Here is a 17,482-nt window from a genome sequence, read left to right on the forward strand (position 1 = left end):
AATTGTTAGAGAGACCAGGTGGGTGAGATAATATCTTTTATTAGATCAACTTTTCAATAAAAGATATTATCTCACCCACCTTGTCTCTCTAATATCCTAGGACTGATATAGCTACAACCACACTGCAGAATCCTTTATAAGGCATTTATAATTGGAAACATTATGTAGAACAGTGGTTCTCAACCTTTCCAGACCAGTGTACCCCTTTCAGGAGTCTGATTTGTCTTGTGGATCCCCAAATTCCACCTCATTTCAAAACGACTTGCTTACAAAATCAGCCATAAAAATACAAAAGTGTCACAGCACACCATTACTGAAAAATTGCTGACTTTCTCATTTTTAGCATATCATTATAAAATAAATCAACTGGAATATAAATATTGTATTTCAGTGTATAGTATATAAAGCAGTATAAACAAGTCATTGTATGAAGTTTTAGTTTGTACTGACTTTGCTAGTGCTTTTTACGTAGCCTGTTGTAAAACTAGGCAAATATCTAGATGAGTTGATGTAGCCCCTGGAAGACATCTGCGTACCCCAGGGATATGTGTACTCCTGGTTGACAACCACCGAAGTAGAGTGTGATCAATGGATATATTTACCTGGGGTAGTGATGACCCCAGGACTATATCAACACAGAGCCAGAGGCAGATGCATTCAGGCTCTGAAACACTCACTGGGGCTGAATGTTGTAACTCGGGAGTCTCTGCTTCATGAGCCAAAGATGTTGAATAATGTAACTGAATAACCCGTGCCCTCAGTGTGGTGCCTTGTCCCCCTCCATTGGCGGCAGGGGTATAGATCTCTCGAAGAGGCGAGTCTCTAGTCAAGTCTTTCACTTCAGGCAGTCAAGGTTCTAGCTTTTATGATCCAAAGGTTGCAAGTTCAAGCCTTCCTGCTGCTGGATGGGCCTTCTGTTACATGTGATGGCTTGTGTGATTCACTGCGTGGGGGTGGATTACATAACACCTTGGTGAAGTGTATTACTAGTCTCTACTCCATAGCTCGCGGCCTATTACTTTTCCCACTTCACGGATACATACATTCCTTTAGCTCAAGTAGAGGCAGGTGCTGTAATGCTAAAGGCTCCACGTTCAAATCCTAGTGATGACCCCATGATGACCGAGCTGATCTTGGCAGCTGACAGTGAAACTGTGCTTCTGCATCTTCTTTGCCAGTAATAGATGCTCAGGGCCAATCTTTCCTGTTATTTACACCTCCACAGCCCCAGGGGCTTCAATTCTTCTCTCCGATATACTTGTGCCCCCTCCCTGCCCTCAGGGGTGTGGCACCACGGTAAGTGAAGACAGAATGTGAAGACAGTGCAGTGAAGTGAAGACACGCCCTGCAACAGGGACTTAGTCAAGCACCTGCTGATGATGCGGGAGCCAGAACAGAATCCATCTCACAGCCGCCCTGTAGCTGTGCTGGCCATGCAGCACTCAGGTTGATAGCAGTAAAAAAACCTATTTCTGTCCCTAAAGTCAGCAACTGCCTCTGAATAAAACCAGGGAGCAGCTCTGCTGCTTAAGGAGGTGTCATTGTTCCACAGTCACATTTCAGAGTCGAAAAATCCCCCTCACCCGGGGGTGAGCACTTTTCACAAAACGATCACGCTAGGCTCTGTCCCCATGACATCGTTTAGGGCTGCTCAGCTGCATCGGTGCCGCTGTAGCGCTTCTGGTGAAGACACTCTAAGCCAATGGGGGCACTCTCCCATCGGCTTAATAATTCCTGCTTCCACCGGAGGCGGTAGCTATGTCGATGGTGGGACTGGGTGCTTGGAATGGGCACACTGAGAACGCTACCCTCAGGGCAGACTGCAAGAAACAGGGCAGACAATCTCCCAAAACTGGTGGCTTATTCTATAATTAGATTAACCAAACCAGTGACAAAAGAATTTCTGCAGCACCACACCGATTAACCAGAAGCCACACACAGTCTCCTTTAGGCTTTCCAGCCCTTGGCTCCCATTCAGACAAATAGGGTTAATATAGTGAGAGGTTACTGAAAATCCAATTCACCATATAGGAGGTTCTACTAATCCCAAAGGATCAGGCACTTACCCCCAAGTCACTACGGATCTCAGATCTTACCCAAATATGACGCTGTCAGGCAACCCTTCATAAACTAACTAAAGATTGTATTAATAAAAGAAAAGAAGCGTGTGATTGACTGGTTAGGAATCCTATACACACACACATGATCTTCAGTGTCCATAAATCAGGTTTACAGCCGTGACGGAATAGACTGCTGGTTTGCAAAAGTCTCTCTGGTAACTTCCAAAAGATTGGAAGGTCCTTAAGTCTCAAATTCAAAATACTCCTTTGGTTGTAAATCCATAGTCCAGAGAATTGGAGCAGGAATGAGGCAAAGCAATCATGGCACAGCTTGCATTTTATAGTCCAGGCCAGGTGCATGGAAAGATACTGGCTCAAGATGGAATCCAGGGCCACGTGAGCATTGAAAGTTACTAGTAAAAAAAATGGAGTATGAGGTCACGTGTCCTCACGTGGTTTGCTGAATCACAGGGGCGGCCATTGGCTCCTCACTATCTGAGGCATCTATCAGAAAGGTCTACTGGGCGGGATGAGTGTCTTCAATGGCCCATTGTGAGAGTGGGCCATCAACACATAGCTGCCTAGTCCTGATGTAAATCTATCTGGGCATGGGGGGTCACCCAGGCATACAACACATGTTTGAGATACCAAAGCATAGCCAATATTCATAACGTCAGCTACAAAGATGATACTTGCATATCAACAGGATAATCACATTTAGCAAATAAGGTTTATTGCAACTTTGTAACAATAGTGACTTATTAGTGTTACTAGCCATTTTTATACAGCATCACAGGTGGGAGAAGCTCTCTTGCTGACGTAGCACTGTCTACACCGGTGCTTAGGTCAGTATAATTTATGTCGCTCAGGGGTGTGGATTATTCACACCCCTAAACAACATAAATTATATAGAAGTAATCTGTAGTGTAGACGTAGCCTATAATTGATCTATCAGTCCTCACCCTGAAAGGAAACCTGCACAACGCCTTCAAAAAATGAGCCTGAGAGCTTAAATTTGCAGCTCTGCTCGATGCTGACAATCATGGAAGAACAGAGACGCTGGATTTATGACTGCAGAGGTGTTAAAAGGCCACTTTACCGTGAATGGTCCCTTGCAATATGTGCTAACTATTTATGCTAACAATCTGTTCCATCTTGCATTTATCTGTGATGCTGGAGGTACCTTGACGAGACCTGAAGAAGAGCTCTGTGTGGTTCAGAAGTTTGTCTCTCTCTCCAACAGACGTTGGTCCAATAAAAGATATTCCCTTATGCCCCTTGTCCCTCTTTTGAGATTAAGATGTTCAAAAGTGACCACCCATGTTTTGGCATCCAAATGGAAACCTCTTAAAGGGGCCTGGCTTTCACAAAGGGCCGAGCACTCACCCTTTGAAAATCATAGAATCATCAAATATTAGAGTTGGAAGTGACCTCAGGAGGTATCTAGTCCAACCCCTGCTCAAAGCAGGACTAACCTCAGCTAAATCATCCCAGCCAGGGCATTGTCAAGCCGCAGTTTAAAAACCTCTAAAGATGGAGATTCCACCACCTCTCTAGGTAACCCATTCCAGTGCTTCATCACCCTCCTAGTGAAAAACCTTTTCCTAACATCCAACCTAGACCGCCCCCACTGTAACTTGAGACCATCGCTCCTTGTTCTGTTATCTACTACCATTGAGAACAGCCTAGCTTCATCCTCCCTGGAACACGCTTTCAGGTAGTTAAAGGCTGCTATCAAATCCCCCTCATTCTTCTTTTGCAGACTAAACAAGCCTAGTTCCCTCAGCCTCTCGTCATAAGTCTTGTGCTCCAGCCCCCTAATCATTTTTGTTGCCCTCCGCTGGACTCTCTACAACTTGTCCACATCTTTTTGTAGTGCAGGGCCCAAAACTGGACACAATACTCCAAATGCGGCCTCACCAATGCTGAATAGAGAGGAATAATCACTTCTCTCAATCTGCTGGCAATGCTCCTACTAATGCAGCCCAATATGCTATTAGCCTTCTTGGCAACCAGGGCACACTGCTGACGCATATTCAGCTTCTCATCCACTGTAATGCCCAGGTCTTTTTCTGCAGAACTGCTGCCTACTCCAGTCTGTAGCTGTGCATGGGATTCTTCCGTCCTAAGTGCAGGACTCTGCACTTGTCCTTGTTGAACCTTATCAGATTTCTTTTGGCCCAATTCTCCAATTTGTCTAGGTCACTCTGTACCCTATCCCTACCTTCCAGGGTATCTACCACTCCCCCTAGCTTTGTGTCATCTGCAAACTTGCTGAGGGTGCAATCTACCCCATCCTCCAGATCATTAATGAAGATGTTGAACAAAACCGGTCCCAGCACTGACCCCTGGGGCACTCCGCTTGTGACCGGCTGCCAGCTAGACACGGAGCCATTGATCATTACCCATTGAGCCCGATGATCTAGTCAGTTCTCTATCCATTTTATAGTCCATTCATCCAACCCATACTTCTTTAACTTGCTGGCAAGAATACTGTGGGAGACCGTATCAAAAGCTTTGCTAAAGTCAAGGTATATCACGTCCACCGCTTTCCCCACATCCACAGAGCCAGTCACCTCTTCATAGAAGGCAATCAGGTTGGTCAGGCATGACTTGCCCTTAGTGAATCCGTGTTGACTGTTCCTGATCACCCTCCTCTCTTCCAAGTATCTTAAAATGGATTCCTTGAGGACCTGTTCCATGATTTTTCCAGGAATTGAGGTGAGGCTGACCGGTCTGTAGTTCCCTGGATCCTCTTTCTTCCCTTTCTTGAAGATGGGCACTATATTTGCCTTTTTCCAATCATCAGGGACCTCCCCCAATCACCATGAGCTTTCAAAGATAATAAACAATGGCTCTGAAATCACATCAGCCAAACTCTCTCAGCACCCTTGGATGCATTGCATCTGGTCCCATGGACTTGTGTATGTCCAAGCTTTCTAAATTGTCCTGAACCTGTTTCTTCAGCACTGAGGGATGTTCACCTCCTTCCCACTCTGTGCTGCCCAGTGCAGTAGTCTGGGAGCTAACCTTTTCTGTGAAGACAGAGGCAAAAAAGGCATTGAGTACCTCAGCTTTCTCCACATCCTCTGTCACTAGGTTACCTCCCCCATTCTGTAAGGGGCCCACACTTTCCCTATTCTTCCTCTTGTTGGTAACATACCTGTAGAAACCCGTCTTGTTCCCTTTCACGTCCCTAGCTGCAACTCCAATTGCGCTTTGGCCTTCCTGATTTCATTCCTGCACGTTCGAGCAGTATTTTTATAATCCTTCCTAGTCATCTGACCAAGCTTCTAGTTCTTGTAAGCTTCTTTTTTGTGTTTAAGCTCACCAAAGACTTCTTTGTTAAGCCATGCCCCTTTAAAGATTATCTCAAGGGGGGGGCCAAAATCAGTAGGCAGTTTTGAAAATCTTGGTTGTGGCCTAGTGGTTAGAGCATTAGACTGAGACTTCAGAAAACCTACCTTCTTTTCCCAGCTCTGGCCTGCTGGGCAACCTTGGCACGTCACTTCCCCTCACTGTACCTCAGTTTCCCCATCTGTAAAATGGGGATAATGATACTGCCCTCCTTGGTAAAGTGCTTTGAGATCTAATCATACTAGGTATTAGGCCTACTAAAAGCTAGACATGCCCTGAGGAGTTTCTTATTCTGTGAGGAGGAATCCCAGGTACTTGAGTCCTGAACTCTCCACGCTGGAAAGCGACACCTGTCTGTCTAGCAGCTGTAAAGTCAGTGATTTAATCACACCAACACTAAAGTTGTTTACTATCACAGTATACATATGTTGCCCTATATCCAGTCGCTTACATAACCGTACCATTCTCTTTCCAATTCTGACTTGCTGCTCGGCTGATAATACACACTATGCATTCTGTGGGTTTATTGTACAGATCTGCTCTTCTGATTGCTCCTGGCTGTCTGGTGCATTAGCCCCTGGATCAGCAGAGGTCCCCATGGGAATTTACCAGAGTCCAGAGCGTCTAGGATTCCTCTTCTTCATACTGAGTGAGAGCAGCAAAAAGGCCAGATCCTCAGCCAGTGGAAATGGGCATATCTCCTTTGAAGTCAAGGAGCTGCAGCTATTTACATCAGCTGAGCAGCTGCGCCTTTGTCTCTATATATAGCAACCCGCCTTCTGATATATCCTTGAACTCGTTTTTCATGCTGTCAGGGGGACTCTCATCCTTTGAGTGTCTTTTACTCTCTTTGTGGCTGGGTGCATTATTGCAGTCCTTTCTCCGTTCCTGGTGCCCCTGTAGGTTGTCGATCTCACTCAGTGGGACTTCAGTGGCCCGGCTCTTCGGCCAGGTCACCCAGTTAAAATGAACCCCTTCTGGGGTGGCAAAGAGTCCGGTAAATAAACAGTGTGTCTGCCCTCACTAAAGTCTTCAGCCCTGGATCTGGGCCCTTTAAATTCAGCCCTTCACTCAGGCTTCCAAACAAGTCCTGTCCCATTCTTGGGATTTAGGTTAGGCTTGTCCTAACCCTGGGTGGGGTGCTGGGGTGCCTGAAAGCAGCACCACCCAGGGCAGGTGGAGGGTCCGTGGCTCCTCACAGCGGCCTGCGCTCCCAGGGTGGCTCTTACCAGGGCCTGGCTCTGGCTTCCGGCCTGGCCAGGGGACAGGGCCTTGTGGGTGAGGGAAGACTAAGGTTCCCCCCACTCCCCCTTCTTGGGAAGAGGCTGGTGCTGCCCCAAGCCAGCATGCAGCAGCTATGATGCTGGCTGGAGTAGGGAGACCATTTATTATGTAACATCAATATGTCAAAATTACAATAATTCATGTGAGATAGGCCATATGAGGTACCGTTAGAAAGGTTATAGTTTACTAAGTATGATGATATTGTTTGTGTGCATGTGTCATATGTGTATTGGAAGTTATGGATCTGTTTGATATATATGTATCATTAAGGGAACTCTAAGGTACAATAAACCCAGGGAAAGAACCCAGGGGCTACACCTTATGAGTCACCAGGACTTACTCATGTGACCCTGAACTCCATCTTATTTCCGTAAATTTCCACAAGCAGCAAGGGACATAAAAGGCAGCTGCACCACATCCATTTTGTCTTTTCTTTAGTTTTCACCTACCTCTGCATCAACTCATCTGCAACTGAAGCTGTGAATCAAAGTACTGAGACCCATCCAGGTACTGGATGTACACCAGAGGGACTGTACAAGCCTGCAAACTCCACAATTCTACTGGAAACCTGATATATAGGGACTTTAAAACCATTTGTATGTATCTGATTGCTTTAATCCTTTAACATTTCTCTTATGGTTTGGTTCTTTCCTTTTATAATAAACCTTTAGTTTTAGTTACTAAAGGATTGGCTGGCAGTGTGGTGTTTTGGGTAAGATCCAAACTTATATTGATCTGGTATTGTGGCTGACCCTTTGGGGTCAGGAGAACCTTTTTGGTAAAGAGCAGAGAGTTTTAAATAGCTTATTTCTTTACTGGACTTAGTGGCTGATTGGGAGCCAGAGACTGGAATGCAGTAAAGGGGGCTGTGTGTATTTTGTTTTAGCTTCTTGATAACCAGTGTGGGGAATCAGAAGCACTGTTTGTGGCTGGTTGGGAAGTCTGACTTCAGTGTCACCCACCAGTGCTGGGAGAATCTGCTCTCCTTTTACAGCCTGCCCTGAGCTTGGCATTTTCAGGTGGTCTACCCTAAGCACGGACGGGTCACAGCAGCGCTGCAGGAAATCTGGGACAAATGCTATCCCAGAGTCAATGAGCCTGGGACCGGGACTGGGACATTTCACAACTGTCCTGCCCAATTCAGGACGAGTGGTCACCCTATACTTCCCTGGGCCTCTTCCCATCTGGCCCCTTTATCTTCACCCTTAGCTCAGGGCCCAGGGTCATGTCCCTCTCTCCCTGCTACCCCAGCTAAGCAAGTGTAGCCACAGATAAACCCTGGCTAATCTTCAGGCTCCTGTGGCCAGAGAGCACAGTTCCCTGCTCCTCTGCTCCCAGCCAGGGACTGCCCTGCTAAGGACTTGCAGCTCCTTTTATCTGAGCCAGCTGGGCGCTGACTGGCTGTCACTAGCCCTTGGACGACCAGATCTCTGTGGTTTCCAAGATGGCTGCTCCAGAGAGACTGGCAGGAGCTCCTTCGCTGCGCCATTTCTCCTACTTTGCTGCTTCCTGGGCGGGGTGTAGTAGGAATGTGGGGCCTCCTGTAGGGAGCCCTAAAAGGCCAGGTGCACCGTCACAAACACCATCATCTCATTGGATAGACTGTTCTTACAAAACTTACCCCCAATGCTCACCTTGGAGAAGTTTCTCTGTTGTCCTTGGGTCATGCACCCAGGACGGACAAAGCCGTGGGGCTGGTTCCTGTGAGACATGGCCCAGAAAGGCTGACGCAGCTGGATTTCAGACTGCAACATCCTAGAGAGTAGCTATTTCCAAAGGCAGGTGATACCAAGGACCACCACTTGCTTGGGCCAATCAGTACTGGCACTGGATTTATAGTCATAGAAATAATGATAAATTCCAGAGGTGAAAGGAGTGTTGGCTTTCTTTGAGCCATTCAATCCTTGGCTCGGCTAGAGACAGGTGAAACTTTCCACACTAAACTATTTTTTGGTGACAAATGCAGATATGGTGACACCAAAATACTTCGTGAGTTCATGTCAGTTTTGCCAAATTGTTCATTTCAGGGAATCCCGCTTCCCAAATCCCTGGAAAAAATCAAATAGTTTTGATGTTTTCTAAATGTAACCTTTCAATGTTTTGGCTTGAACCAAGTTTTCATTTAAAACTTTCCTTTCATTTTGTTTAAAAAAAAATCTAAAACATCTAAAAATGGTCAAAATCTAAATGAAATGTTTCACTTTTGTCAAAACAAAACATTCTGTTCAACACAATTTTTTTTAAAACTGTGATTTGCTGAAAACTTGACCTTTTATGTTTTTGGTTTCACCCCAAACAAATTTGATTTGTCAACTTTTAGAAATTGCCCACAAACAGAAAAATCCATTATTCACCCAGCTCTAATCTCTCAGAGACTGGCTACAAGGGTGTATCTTGCTCCGAGATGGCACAAAATACCCAGAGATCAGGATTTAAAGTTTTAAACAGGTGGTTTATTTAAAAAATAAAATAAAACCAACCAGAAATACAACACATAAAAAGATTGAGCCAGATGCAGGACATTTAGGCAGGTCTCAATATATCTTAAATGTTCCTATAAGTTACCAAACATACAATTACAAGGGTCTGTCTACACTGCAATGAAAACCCCCTGCACTAAGTCTCAGAGCTTGCGCCGCTTGGGAGAGAGGGAAAAAAGGCGTAAGCGGTGGGAGGGGGAGCTTTGGGGGAGGAGGCTGAGTAGAGGTGTGGCCTGGGGTGGAGTGGAAGCTTCTGGCGGTGGCTCTTTGAGGAGACTTAACCGCCACAAGCCTATTATACCCACCGCCTATGAGTAGAAGTTCAGGCTTCTGATGGAGTCCAGGAGGATGGAGTTGTGAGTTCTCAAAGCCTGGGCTCCAGCCCAAATCTGAACACCTACGCTGCCCTGCAGCCTGAGCCCCCCAAGCTCTCGTTGGCTGACCTGGGGTCAGCCGCGGCAATGCTGAGGGTCTCGTATTGCAATGTAGACGTGTCCGAACGGTGACTGCTAGAAAGGTCACCACAGGCTAAGGATCCCTGATTTCCAGATAGGCTTTTTATAGCCGGAAGAAATTTCCCATGATTGCTCTTAAATGACTTGATACATACGAGGTCGATAGAAGCCCGTGGAAGAATCCACCACCTCACCGCACTCTCCCTTCCCCTATAAGGTTCTTCTCAAAAGAAGCCAATAAGCAATTAGAGAAAAATAACTCAGTCACACTAGAGGGGAGAAAAAAAGCCACTCCCGTCAGTTTGGGGTCTGGCTACACCAGGAGGCTAGGAAGACTGGTTAGAAACCGATGGCTTCCTTCTTGGGGCAGCCATCTTTGCCTGGGAGGCCATGCCCCCTCGGCCTATAGAAGGCTCTCCAGTCTTCTAGCTGTGGAGGAACTGAGAGATGGGGAATGTTCTCATGAGGGCCAGGATCCCCTTATCCTTTGCCTTGCTCAGCAGCTGCCAACCCCTAGGGGTGGCGTGTCATATGAGTTGAAGCCCATCATAGCAGGATTTTTGTTACATGGCTGCCTGACCTACCAAGAACTAGGCCTCTTTTTGCCTGGGACCCCAGGCTGCCAGACGCCAACACTTTCCAGTCACTGCTGACCTGCGGCTGGATTAGCATCAATGATCTGGAGGGTCCAAAGCCTGTGCCCTTCCCCCACCCTCAGTGAGGGCCTGGCTGGGTCGATGCCTGGGGCCAAATGCAGTGATGGAGAGAAGAAGAGGAGCCTTAATCGCTTTGCAACCACTGGGTACTGGCCATGGTGTTCCAAAGCTGTGCAAAGCAGTGACACCCTGCCAGTTTCTCCAGTGCAGCAGACCCCTGCATCAGGACTTGCCAGGGTATGTGGCCAGGGCAATCCTGCATGCTGGCTATTCCCCAGTGGCCACAAGGGCCATGGGGGCCAAGAGCAGCCAGGTGAATGTTACAGCGTCCCTCAGGGCTGTTTTAACTAGATCAGGATCAGCAGTCTGAGCTGCCCCTCCCTGTTCCTGGGCTGGGTTCTGCGCTGCTGCAGGGTGGAATGGGGGCCGAGGAGAGCACAGCTGGATACACGGGTGATTGTCAAATGTTCATCTGGAGGTGCTCCTGCCCCGTGTTTCACTCTGGCCCCCTGCCTGCTCTCACATCACTCTGCCTGGGGTGCCCTCATGCACACCGGATGTGCTGCCTCTGACAGATTCATTGGCCGATTCCCCAGGCAGCCTACAGTGAGTGGGGGCTAGATGTCACCTCTTGGCCCAAGGTAGAGCAGACCGGGGAGCATGCTTTAAAGTCTCATCTCTGGGCAACACACAGGACTGAGCCTGTCCCGGAAGAAGATTCCTTGGAACTCAAGGCAGAGACTGGGGATGGCAAGAACGTGGGCAGTAACTGAAGGAAATCTGTCATGCAGGCAGGGGGCCAGAATTTACTCCTCGAGAAGGAAGAGCTGCTGCTTCTGCTCGTGGGGCAACTTCTCCTCAGGTGCTTTCTTGGGCCCCCTACTCGGTCTGGTCCTTTGGATCATAGATCACATCACTGTAAGTTGGTGGACGTGGCAATTCTGCAGTGGGCACCATGAGGTCTGGCCTGATGGTGTTGGGCACAATCAGCATGGTCTGGAAAACAGGGAAATCAGCACCACCGGCACCATCATCATCATCATCTAAATGCTCTCTCTGAGGAACTGAGCCAGTGCCCATTGAGGGTCCACGGGCATCTCTCCAATGATTCCACTGGACCACGTCCAGTTCACCAGCATTATCTGGTTCTTTATAACTGCCACACCCACTGCCACCATCCTGCTATCATCTGAGTCATATCGGTCACCACGCCCATGTTATCTAAGCCATACTAGGGCCTCCCTGACATCTGTTCTGCTAAACAGGGATGGGGTTAAATGGTAGCAAACCTCTCGCCATGCTTTCCAGGCACAGCGCTGACCAACATCCTCAGGGGATCGAAATGCTCACCTCATTGGAGTTGATGCGGGTTGCTCGGCACCAGAAGAGTGCGGTGGCGACTGCAATGCAGAACTCCAGGATGGTGAAGATCAGCAGCACGATGGAGATCCCGTTCCCGGCCTGCTCGAGGACAGAAAACCACAACAGCATAGCCATTCACCTTGTCTCTCTAACCCTCAATCCATATTATTTAGCACCTGTAATACCCTGGGCACATCTCCTTCAGATTCTTGACTTAGACTTCAGAGCTAACAAAGAGGAAGCCCCGTCCTTTCTCCAAGGAAATCCAAGGCATAAAACCCTTGCCCAGTGCATGATGGGGCAGGGACTAGGACGTTTTACTGGTGCTGTGTGAAGATTCAGGGAGTGTAGTTTAGACCAGTGGTTCTCAACCTTTCCAGACTACTGTACCCCTTTCAGCAGTCTGATTTGTCTTGCGTATCCCCCAAGTTTCATCTCACTTAAAAACTACTTGCTTACAAAATCAGATATAAAAATACAAAAGTCTCACAGCACACTATTACTGAAAAATGGCTCACTTTCTCATTTTTACTATATAATTATAAAATAAATCAATTGGAATATAAATATTGTGCTTATTTCTGTGTATATTATACAGAGCAGTATAAACAAGTCATCATCTGTTTGAAATTTTAGTTTGTACTGACTTTGCTAATGCTTTTTACTTAGCCTGTTGTAAAACTAGGCAAATATCTAAATGAGTTGATGTACCCCCTGGAAGACCTCTGTATACCACAGGGGTATGCGTACCCCTGGCTGAGAGCCACTGGTTTAGGGTCTTGACTCAACAAAGCAATTTCATTCCAATTTTGACCTTTCTATACTTTTTTCTTTAAAATAAATATATATATATATATAAAACAATGAAGTTTGTTTTGAAATAGTCATCTCAAAATGTTCCCTTCTGTACATGCTGAAATGGGACATTTCAACATTTTCAAACCCTCCCCCCACCCGGAAACAAAACATTGTCACCACTGGCACCTTTTTAAACATTTTGATTTTGACAAAAACAGCATTTTTTGTTTGTCTAAAAAGGGGGTCACCCACAAAATGCCAACCAGCTCTAATAAGTAATTGTAACTTGTGCCATGTTCATTGCCTTAGCATCTGAGCACCTTGCCCCTGTCACCATAGCTACACAGAAGGACAGATCCTCTTCTCTCTCCATCCCCCTTAGGGCAGCACCAAATCTCTCCAAGTTGTTCATTCTAAATCAATAATCTGTGAATAGGAGGTTGCCGGTGGGATCTCGACAGTTGCTTACCATCACTAGGTAGTTGTAGTAGTCATAGTTGGAGTGGTACAGCCCATTTATGTTCAGGTCTATTATAAAAGCCACTATGCCAAATAATGCAAAGATGGCACTGATGATATTCATGGTCTGGCTTCCTTTCACCTGGAAGATACACACAGAGGGGGAAGAGATATTGCTAGGTGTGACTGAAATAAATAATCAGCTGGAATCTTGAACCAAGCCTTTAATCTGAAACCATGGATCTGTGTCTCCTGGCTTGTAGTGAGATGGAGTAGCCTTCCACTGAGCCAGAGGGGGAGGAGCCATTCTCTACTCCCTGGCGGGTGGAGCCAGGACAGGCCCAGCCCACCTGCTGGAAGTTAAGGGAAGGGAAAGGAAGTATAAGAGGCGGGGCTTCAAGCTTAGTTGAGCCTGAGCCAGAGAAGGAGACAAATGTCCCCCAATTGCTACAAGCACTTGACTCTGTTGTGGAGTCAAGGAGCACCCTGTCCCCACAGGAGGTCAAGAACAAAAAGGAGCAATCCCTGGATTGCTGGCCATTGAATACCCAGATGAAATAGAAGAACCTTGGACTACAGGATCCCTCGACCAGACTGCAGTAGGAAGTAGCCCAGGGAAATCAGACTTTGGACTGATTTTGTGGTCAGAACCCCAGTCAGCATGTTGCGGTAGGATCCCCGTGGACTCAGGACTCACCGCGCACTCGGTTGGGCTCTTCTCGGCTCCGATAGAGAGGCATCCGGAAATGATGAACTGTGTAAGGGAGGGGAAATGATCATCAGGTACATCTTGTACACGGCTGGTTGCAGGGCTGCTACTAGCCCGTCTGGCGTCTGTACCGGATATGGCTTGGCTGCACAGCTTCGTTATACACACCAGATGGGTACACCATAAGATCCTTTAATGCACTGTCAGGAATGGCTGCTGTGAGCTTAAGCAAGGTATGTCACACACAGCACAGCCCGGTGGCAGAAGAGTGTAATACAGTTTGGCATGTAATTATTGTCTCAGACTCATAGACTCTAAGGTAAGAGGGACAAATATGATCATCTAGTCTGACCTCCTGCACAACGCAGGCCACAGAACCTCACCCACCCACTCCTGTAATAGACTCCTGACCTATGACTGAGTTATTAAAGTCCTCAAATCATGGTTTAAAGACTTTAAGGTACAGAGAACCCACCAGCAAGTGAGCCGTGTCCCATGCTACAGAGGAAGGTGAAAAACCCCCGGAGCCTTTGCCAATCTGCCCTGGGGGAAAATTCCTTTCCAACGCCAAATATGGCAATCAGTTAAACCCTGAGCATGTGGGCAAGACTCACCAGCCAGACACCCAAGAAAGAATTCTCTGTAATAACTCAGAACCCACCTCATCAAACGTCCCTTCACAGGCCATTGGCATATCTACCACCAGTAGTCAAAGATCAGTAAATTGCCAGACTAGGCTGTCCCATCACATCATCCCCTCCATAAATTTATCAAGCTCAGTTTTGAAGCCAGCTCGGTTTTTTGCCCCCACTGGTCCCCTTGGAAGGCTATTCCAGAACTTCACTACTCTGATGGTTAGAAACTTGTGTCTAATTTCAAGTCTAAACTTCCTGATGGCCAGTTTATATCCATTAGTTCTTGTGTCCACATTGGTGGTGGACTTAAATAATTCCTCTCCCTCCCTGGTATTTATTCCTCTGATGTATTTATAGGGAGCAATCATATCTCCCCCCAACCTTCTTTTGGTTAGGCTAAACAAGCCAAGCTCTTTGAGTCTCCTCTCATAAAGCAGGTTTTCCATTCTGTGGATCATCCTAGTAGCCCTTCTCTGCACCTGTTCCAGTTTGAATTAATGTTTCTTAAACATGGGACACCAGTACTGCACACAGTATTCCAGATGAGGTCTCACCAGTGCCATGTACTAAAACTTCCCTGTCTCTACTGGAAATACCTCACTGGATGCATCCTAGGGCTGCATTAGGATTTCATTAGCCTTTTTCACAGCCTCATCTTATTAAGCTGTGGGTCTCTTTACACTTTGGGATAAATTCTGGTCCCCCCAAGGGATCTGTCTCTGATGGAAACGAGGCAGGAGCACGGAACCCTCCTCCCTGCTAAGGCAAGCAGGATAAGAGGCAATCCCTTCTGGCTAGGCCATTGGACAGTCATACAAAGCCAGTCCTAGGTAGGTAGAGAGGGGAGAACACGGGATGGTCATGGGAAGCCAGCCCAGCCTGAATTCATTCAGTTCCATTTATGCTACTCACTGACACTCCTCCCAGGAACGGGATCTCTCCAATCACAAAGACAGAGGTGTAAACGTTGGTGATGGTTGTCAGGACAATCCCAAAGCCGATGTGCATGAATCCCGTCATGATCTGGATGGTCTGAGAGAATGATCACAGCAATAACCCGGGTCACGTTCACCCCGGCCAGCACGCTGCTGACTTTACAGAGGTGTGTCCAGCAGCTCTGCATTTCAAAAGCACTATCCAAATGCAGCATGCAGTAGATGCAGTCACTCAGCAGTTGAGGGTTCTGTTAGAGCTGCTCACTGCCTAACTGCTGTGTTTTAGTTCTGAAGGTCGAGGATTCAAACCCCACTGTCGACCCAAGCAGGCGTCAATAACACCAAACTTCAGCTAACCCTCCCCTGTTCGAAAGATAGAGCAATTGAGCAGCGAAGTGATCTGCTGCAGCATTTCTACCCAGCCAAGCTTGGTTTAGCACTCAGGAGTGGCTGGCTCCCAGCCCCGCAGAGCTCAGGCCCCTAGGCCAGAGCCGGGGGAGAAAAAGAGAAGGGGGAAGCTTGGAATTGCTATGTAATGAGTTCTAACGTTCTCAGCGGCGTTTGGGACGAGCATCATGGCAGCACAGTGCAAGGGCCAGATTCCTTCTCCTTCTGCCATATTCTGGGATTGTGGGGGGGTCCTGTCCATCTCCGTGTCCCCCCAGCATTTCCCCCTCCAGGTATGGCTGGAACCCTTCCCTTTGGGGGCTGCTCCTTACCCAGCCAGAGGGGATCCCTGCAAAAGGTGCTCTCCACTGCCCCAAAGCAGAGCTCTGTAAACCCCTAGCTAGGACCCAGACCCTGGGCTCTGCAGACTCCTCAGCCTCTGCCAGCAAGATAATGGGCCTACGAATTTCTGCCACATATGGGAGCTGTGCTTTGTCTCACTGGCTCGGCTCTGTGGGGCTCCTGGCAGGAGAGAACAGGCCCGGGGAGGAGGAGGGTGTTAGTGGGGTTGTCAGCCTCTCCCCTCCCAAGGGAGTGACAGAGGAGGGCTGGATGTGGAAGCCAAGGCAAAGCAGAGTGTCCTCAGGTGGGCAGTCCCTGGAGCCTTCCCCCCATAGCCGTGCTGGTGCTGGGACGCTGACCAGCACCCCTGTTGCTGCCTCTGACACAGGCACCCGGGCCTGCTGCCAATCTCATGGCTGGCAGCCCCTGGGACCAGCTGGAACAGGTGTCAGCCCAGGTCTGCCTGACTCCCCCCCCCCCACCCTCTCCACCAGCTGGAGAATCAGGTTTGCTCGCCCCCCCCCCCCTCCTTCTCCGAGCGCAGGCAGGATGAGCAGATAGCAAGTGTGAAAAGTCAGGACAGGGGGTTCAGGGTAATCTGTGCCTATATAAAACAAAGCCCCGAATATCGGGACCGTCCCTATAAAATCGGGACCTCTGGGCACCCTCGTGTGGGGGTCACCTTGCCACACATGTGCTTCTCAAGGGAGAGCAGCCCGGGCAGGCCCCCCTCCGGGGGGCAGCTCCGGGGGGGGGGTCTTGATTTCCAGCCCAGGAGGGAGCCCTATGACCCTCTAGTCTGGCAATCCCCATAACACAGGCCAGGAGGCGAGGCGCCCCACTTCTCCCCGGCATCGGGAGGAGGCTCAGGCCGTGCCAGTCCCAGCATCCCCCTTTTCCCAGGGAACCCCCCCGCCCCCAGCCACACTCACCCCCATCACTCGGTTCTTCCCCTTGGGAATCGTCTCCGCCGTGTACATCACAGCCCGTCTCCCCAGCCGTATGGTCCCCTCCCCTGGCATGGACGCCACCGGGGTGTTCGCTCCCAGCCCTGCGGGGTCCCCGACGGCTGGACCCTAACATGCATCAGCCCCCCCCCCTTCCCTGCCCCCCGCAGTCCCCGCCTGGCTGAGCCTGGACCACGAGCGAGCGCCGGCCTGGCTGGCCAGCCTGAGCACCCAGCGCTGTTCGAGGGGCAGGCGCCGGGGCGATCCCATTGGCTGCTGCGGAGGATGCGCTCACAGAGCCAGAAAGGCTGGAAGGACGCGCGCACACCGCGAGGGCGGGGAGGGGGAGGCGTGGGAAGGGGGCGCGGGAGTGCGGCGGGGTGGTGGGGGGGATTCATTCACAAGCCCTAGCTCCAGCCCTGATTATGGAGGAATTCTCAGGAGCCTGGAAGTGACAGCGGGGGAGCGGGGTTGAGCTGCAGGGGGGGCCACCGCGCCACGGCCCAGCGACAGGGTACCTGGGTGAGAAGCCGCGATGGAGAAGGGTAGGAACTGGTATTTAGCAGGTCTGCTGGGGCTATCAGGTCTGCTGGTCTAGCAGGTCTGCTGGGGCTAT

General features: G+C 48.9%; 1 protein-coding gene across 1 annotated transcript; it reads right to left on the minus strand.

The window, feature by feature from the left end:
* Positions 1-9,132: 9,132 nt before the first annotated feature.
* On the minus strand, positions 9,133-16,977 carry LOC137148593 (membrane-spanning 4-domains subfamily A member 15-like). The gene is made up of 6 exons (XM_067541478.1): positions 16,852-16,977; positions 15,168-15,287; positions 13,609-13,665; positions 12,922-13,053; positions 11,643-11,753; positions 9,133-11,288 (listed from the first exon to the last, which is right to left on the minus strand). The coding sequence occupies exons 1-6, from the start codon at positions 16,939-16,941 to the stop codon at positions 11,172-11,174; spliced, it is 627 nt and encodes a 208-aa protein (XP_067397579.1). The 5' UTR covers positions 16,942-16,977; the 3' UTR covers positions 9,133-11,171.
* Between the last annotated feature and the right edge of the window lie 505 nt (positions 16,978-17,482).

Source organism: Emydura macquarii, unplaced genomic scaffold, assembly GCF_026122565.2.
Source record: "Emydura macquarii macquarii isolate MOO-44397 ecotype Brisbane River unplaced genomic scaffold, CSIRO-AGI_Emac_v2 contig_670, whole genome shotgun sequence".
In the NCBI taxonomy this organism is placed as follows: Eukaryota; Metazoa; Chordata; order Testudines; family Chelidae; genus Emydura; species Emydura macquarii.

Bases quoted from the DNA above. Each gene is read 5' to 3' on its own strand.
- LOC137148593 (XM_067541478.1), bottom strand. From the start codon at position 16,941: ATGCCAGGGGAGGGGACCATACGGCTGGGGAGACGGGCTGTGATGTAC. The intron at 13,054-13,608 runs GTGAGTCCTGAG...TGTATCTTCCAG, and splicing joins AGAGCCCAACCGAGTGCGCG to GTGAAAGGAAGCCAGACCAT. The intron at 11,754-12,921 runs GTAAGCAACTGT...GTCCTCGAGCAG, and splicing joins ACTACAACTACCTAGTGATG to GCCGGGAACGGGATCTCCAT.